The sequence below is a fragment of the Coptis chinensis genome, chromosome 3 (assembly GCF_015680905.1).
Source record: "Coptis chinensis isolate HL-2020 chromosome 3, ASM1568090v1, whole genome shotgun sequence".
Lineage (NCBI taxonomy): Eukaryota > Viridiplantae > Streptophyta > Magnoliopsida > Ranunculales > Ranunculaceae > Coptis > Coptis chinensis.
This window is the reverse complement of record NC_141458.1, coordinates 2,992,097-2,998,096: the sequence shown is the minus strand read 5'-3', so window position 1 is coordinate 2,998,096 and position 6,000 is coordinate 2,992,097. Positions and strand designations below refer to the sequence as shown.

The 6,000-nt window shown below is 36.0% G+C and overlaps 1 protein-coding gene across 1 annotated transcript; it reads right to left on the bottom strand.

Moving 5' to 3' along the window:
- Positions 1-1,793: 1,793 nt before the first annotated feature.
- Positions 1,794-5,039, bottom strand: LOC147507273 (oxidoreductase/transition metal ion-binding protein (DUF3531)). The gene is made up of 7 exons (XM_086599992.1): positions 4,503-5,039; positions 4,268-4,353; positions 3,581-3,659; positions 3,444-3,503; positions 2,737-2,858; positions 2,527-2,598; positions 1,794-2,110 (listed from the first exon to the last, which is right to left on the bottom strand). The coding sequence occupies exons 1-7, from the start codon at positions 4,848-4,850 to the stop codon at positions 2,008-2,010; spliced, it is 870 nt and encodes a 289-aa protein (XP_086456118.1). The 5' UTR covers positions 4,851-5,039; the 3' UTR covers positions 1,794-2,007.
- Between the last annotated feature and the right edge of the window lie 961 nt (positions 5,040-6,000).

Here is a 6,000-nt window from a genome sequence, read left to right as displayed (position 1 = left end):
TACCAAACAGTGAGTACATCTATTTAAATACATACCTTTAATATTTGGAAATGTTTTTTTCTTGGCAAGAACTTTCATGCATTTTTTCTCCCATATGACACAGTCTTTTATGTCATAGTTTAGAGAAAGCTTCTTCTTATGCCACATTTAACTTTGTTTTACACAAACTAGCTTGTGTTTTGTAAGGCGAGCAATTCTTTTTTCTTTAAGCTACTACAATGGAACCTATGCTTAGTTTTCATACCCTGTTACCAAACGAGTTTTGAAAGCCATCATCATCTAACTTCCCAACGGAAATTAGGCTTAGCCGAATGTCAGAGACATGTCTTACATCCTTGAGTGTTAAGGTGTAGCCGACATTGGTTTCTACATGAACATCCCCAATGCTTATAAATTCACCACAACTGTAGGTAGTGAAGAATCTCATGTGCGGTGTGACGTAATAGGATGCTCATGTATCTATCACCCACTCTGTATCTGGCATGAGGTACTAACACAACACTCACCACAATCTGACACAATTCCCACTAGATCATCGTCTACTAGTGCGGTAGTATCTCAGCCTGTGTTTTCGTTCCTCTTTACCATGTCTTCATGTACATAATTATTCTTCTCATCCCTCTTAACTGTTCTACACTCATACCTGAAGTAACCCTTGGTGGCACAATAGTAACATTGTCTCTTTGCCTTAGGAGTTCTAGTTTCACCCCTAGATTTGTTTCTGTCATCACCTCTAAAATGAGATAGTTTTATGCTCTTATTTATCTCTCCCCGCTTATCTGTGACAAGAATCTCCGAGTTAGAAGAGCTGTTTTGTGAACCCCAAATTGTCTCCTTCCACCCAATCTCATAAGGTCGTTACATCACATGGTGAGGGACCGAACAAACTTGGGGATGTGAAACCACTTCGAATTCTCCAAATAAGCAACAACTTGTTCCGAATGGGCGCAACAGATTACATTAACTTCTTTTACACCAAGAGATTTTAACCACGTTAAGGAGTGATCAATCATGGGAGTATTAAAAAGTGGAAGAAGTACCTTCGACCGTTCAAGAGTGATAGGTTGAAACTTTTGTACAAAACTATCAGCAATGAGAACGGCTTGCAATGGAACGTGGGCTAGTTCTTCTGCTTCAATTTTCTTCTTAGCCATCTTTACCTTCTTTTGCAAGAGTAGGACAACGATGATGAGTATTCTACTTCCTTTGAAAAAGATCCCAGGTTGACTGAAAGGAAGCCTATTTATCTGATTCAAGTTAACTAGAATGCACAAGAGAGAGACATGCAATGCAGGAAACCTATACCTATACCGTTTGTTGCTGTCTTACGTTTTCTCTCTGTTCCAGCAAATAGACCACTATTTCGGTTAATGGGTTTATACTTTATATACGTATGAGATGCACAGACCTGGGGAAGCAATTTGGTTTCTAAAACCAATTCAAGTTAAACTCCTAAACAAAAAATAGGAATTCAGTAACGTGTTGTGGTGGAAGTGTGGAACTGGTGATGCTTCATGTTTCTAATTCGAACATGTCGCCAATTTATATTGGAAAAAACACGAAAGACCAAAGCTTCCTCAACGTCTGTAGCGGGTCCGAAATATGTGATGATTATATCTCATACGATTTGGTTTAACTTCTAGCAAACATTCCTCCTTAATGATCTTGTACTCCTAATCAACGTCATTATATATCTGTATCCATGCAGTAAAATGATCTAGGCGTGCGCATCCAGTTAAACGCAGTGAGTTGATAAATAAGCTGCCATCTGAAGATCAGATGCTTCAATACCATTCAGAAAACAGATTTAGATTAATAGCACTGATAAACAATTGTCATGTGGTAACAAAATCCAGGAAGACAAGTTATAAACTCACAGAAACTGGACAAATACAAAAAATTGTCTTTACTCATTGGTTAAGTATTTCCATCGATTGGTCTATTTAGTTAAAAGAGATCTGACAAAATGAAGCCTTCTACCATCCAATGCTCTCATATTATCGTTGTTTATATTTTGTGAACACTGTAGCCAGCAGCTTCTGATGTCATATTCTCCTTCCAACTTTCGAACTCAGATCCACCGAATACCAACTGCTTTATGCCAACGTAACTGTTACGAAAATACAAATGGGTCTCAGTTCACATAGAAATGGAATCCAAAAGTAATCTTTATCGGATACGGTTATTTGATATTGTGTTTGATTAGTAATCTTCGAATCTTATGTTAGCATCAAGTGAGCGCAGACCAGACAAATTATGTCAACAAGCTTCATAGATGCTCAAACTTGAGCCTTTTATTATTGACGAGTCATAAGCATTTTTTTTTTGTTGATGTGTCATAAGCATATTCAGCACTGGATAACACAGTATTCTTTGAGAGCATGGTTTTCTTGTTAGAAAGTATTTAAAACCAGAACTACTCCAAGTGAACTCCTAATAATGATCAACCTCACCAATGATAAAACCTTTAATCACGCACAGTATGAAAACTCAACTGACTCAAATATACATAAATTGGAAACTTACTCGGAGCTTATTTGTGTCAAGGCATTTATTAGGACATCCAGAAGAAGTGGTTCACTTGTCCCAATATCCATCCTGTTGAAACATGATTTAGCAAGTGTATGGATGAGTTTGTTTATCATAATCTACAACGTATAATTTCTGAATAATATGCCCCCTAAATTTTGATTAACATAATCAAAGTCAAGATACACATCAAACTAAGGTTCATACCATACGCGCCCTAAATTTTCTTGAACTTCGAAATCACCAATGTTGTAAAATGTGGTTGGTGTTACATTTGCCCCCTGAATAGGATCATAACTTGGTTTTTTATCCAAAGGAGCTTGTGATAACTGCAAGAATCAGACCTTAATGATTAGATATGTTACTACCTAGGATACTTGGACACACCATATTTTGAAAAAAATCTGTGTCGGATATGTATCCACGTCCGTGTCGGACACATATAGGACACATATTGTATATAATTTACCTCGAATTTTGATATTTTGCTATGTCCGACAATTCGTATCCATGTCCGATACGGACACACCTACCCGTGTCAATGTAACCTAGGTTACTACAGATAGTATTATGCACATACAATAATCAAAACAATGTACCAAAACAAAGGAAAACTGAAGCAGTATGCAACTTTTGAGACCTAAAATACAAAAGATTGACACATGAACCACAACATATGTGGCTATCACAAGCCACAATATTAACATCTAAAAGATGCATGTTAGTACATTGACCAACAGCCGAGCAAGGTCATCTGCTGAATTATTTGGTCTTGAAAGCGAATTCTTTGCTTGTTTATTTCGGATGTCTGCTTTGGAGCGTCTTTTTTTAGCAATGGGGAGGTAATAGTCACTCAAAATTATTTATACCTGGTTGGGTTGGAGATGCTCTCAGTTGATAAAACAGAAAGTTACCTGCATATTCATTGAGTTGCATCCACCAAGACGTCCAATGATGTGCCATGACCGAATTGTCTGCATTCATATAAATCATCTATATCTTAAGTTCCATATCGTGCAGAACAATATCATGTCAGAAAAAGATCACTTACATCACAAATTATGGAAATGTCATTTGGCAATGGAGCGTTGTAGAATTCGAACCACACATAGGAGTTTGAGAAATCAAATCTGGTAAGCTCAAACACAAAAAATATGTCAGTGAGAAGTAGCGGGAGAGTGATCTATTCACGTAATTTTTGCCTGGTTGTAACCAATTGATATCAAACTTTGCATTAAGTAATCACTTGCCCTCTGGATCAGGTAAACTATCAGGAGCCAAATATAACTGCACTTGGCATATATTGATGTGAACAAGCAGTTGACAATGGACACTTTAGTGTTGCATCTTAATTGTCACCGTCATGGGAACCAGTGTTCTCAAAAGGCATTGAAGCGCCTTAAGGCTATTGCCCTTGAGGCTGTCAAAAGTATCATACAAAGGTCAATCCTTTAATTAGGTGTAAGATACCAATTTCTAAGATGGCACTGTTATTAGGGAGTCGGGACATGTGTCTACCTCACACTGGTGAACTGAAGAGAAATTAATAGTATGGTCATACAACCAGCCATGGTGATTATTTATCAACTTAGTTCTTGTTTTTTGTGTATTTGAAGATATACTCTTTTTCATTTAGTTCATCTAACGGAATGCATTGATATTATTGCAACCACATATACTCACACAATGTTAATCTCAGCATGGTTTCATTGGTTTGGTGCATTTGTAACAAACTTACTTGTTGAATGTCACTTTAACTGGTGTCCCGGAGCCTGTTTTAGGCTGCAATATTTTGTTCCTTTTCTTCCTTATTCTTTCCTCCACCTACATATCAAAATAAAAAAATAGTATAATAAAATCTTCCCAGAGATGAATAAATAAAATTCACTGAGAGAATTGGAAATTCTGAAAATTTCAACAAAAAGTTTAAAACCCCAACAAAAAAATAATCAAGAGAAAAGAAAATGGCTCACTCTAGCATGAGCTTTATCAGGGTCATCAAAACAACTCCCTAAAATTTCAGCAAATTCAGGGTCTTTATCATAATCTTTCTCTTCTTCTCTTCCACTAAATCCTTTCTGAGAAGAAAACTCTTCATCTTCATCATCTACGTCTTCTACTTGTACATCTACAACCTCATTTTTCAAGTTTTGGGCTTTACTTTTTTTCGCTCTGGGGATTAAAAGAAATGTTTTTGGTCCAAGTGGAATAGAAATGTTGAATGGGAGATTTGGAGGGAATATAGTGAAGTTGGTTTGGCGGGAAAAGTTGGTTAGAAGCCGTTGAAGTGATTGAGGATAGGGAGGGCGTTGGATAAGCATTTCTCTTTTGGGAGTAGGATATTTTTTTTTTGGTTGTTTTACAGGAGAGAAATGAGGAATAAATAGACGGATTTTGCCAAGGAAAGATTGATTTAAAAGCCCATTTTGTTAGAATAAGCTCCAAGACTCGAGGAGTTTAGAGCAAGGCCATTGGGAGTGCTATATGGGTTCATATAACCTCAGCACCCTAAACACCAAATGATCATTCCAATCACTGTTTTAAAAATTGGTCTAGGCGATCTCTAGGCTAGGCGGTGCCCAACCAACTCGCCTAGATCCAAATTATTTAAAAATTGGTTGACCAATTAGGCGGTCTCTAGGCGGTCCAGTCAAAGTTTTTTTTTTTTTTAATTAAATATTAAAAATTAAAGACTTGTATAGGCTTAAGATTTGAATGAGTTTAAAAAACTAAAGTCTAATGTAAATTATATATCACTATAAGAAAATGTATGTTTTTATATGAAATCTCAACTATTATGTATTTTTGTAATAAATATTTTTTTTGTGTTTATTTTTTGAGTTATGATAAATGATTTTTTTATTTATTGCAATATAGGACTATATGTGTGTATTACTATATATATTATGAGAGAAAAAACCGTCTAGTGCCTAGCCCATCTAGGCACTGTTTAGAAGGCCTAGGTAGTGGAAGGTGCTAGGCGTTCTCCTACCGCCCAACTACCGCCTAACGTTTTTTAGAACACTAATTCCAATGAAACTACTTAAATTTGGCTTGTGTGAAAAACTAGTTAAATTTGTAGTTTTCTCTAATAGTTGTATAATTAAGTTTTAGGAGACGGACAACAAAATTTTTGTCATCTATGTGTGCCATCAATCCCATAAATTTCAGCTGTCTCAATTAAACTTCGATAGACATTAGAAATTGTGTGGTAAATTTCAACTTGTATGTTTATAACTAATGTAAGAATGGCAAAAATTGTGTCATCCGTATATCTCTTTAACATTTCATCGTGCCCATTGGAACAATTTTTGAGTTTTTGGAATGACAAATTTGATTGGTTAGCTAAAAACTCTAAAAATCCTATGTAGCACCCTTTTAGTAGTCCTCCATGGCTCCATTGGACTTGTTCTTAATCTGCAAATGTTGTAAGATGGATGTAAACAATTAACAGAGGGTGGTTTTTCAGAT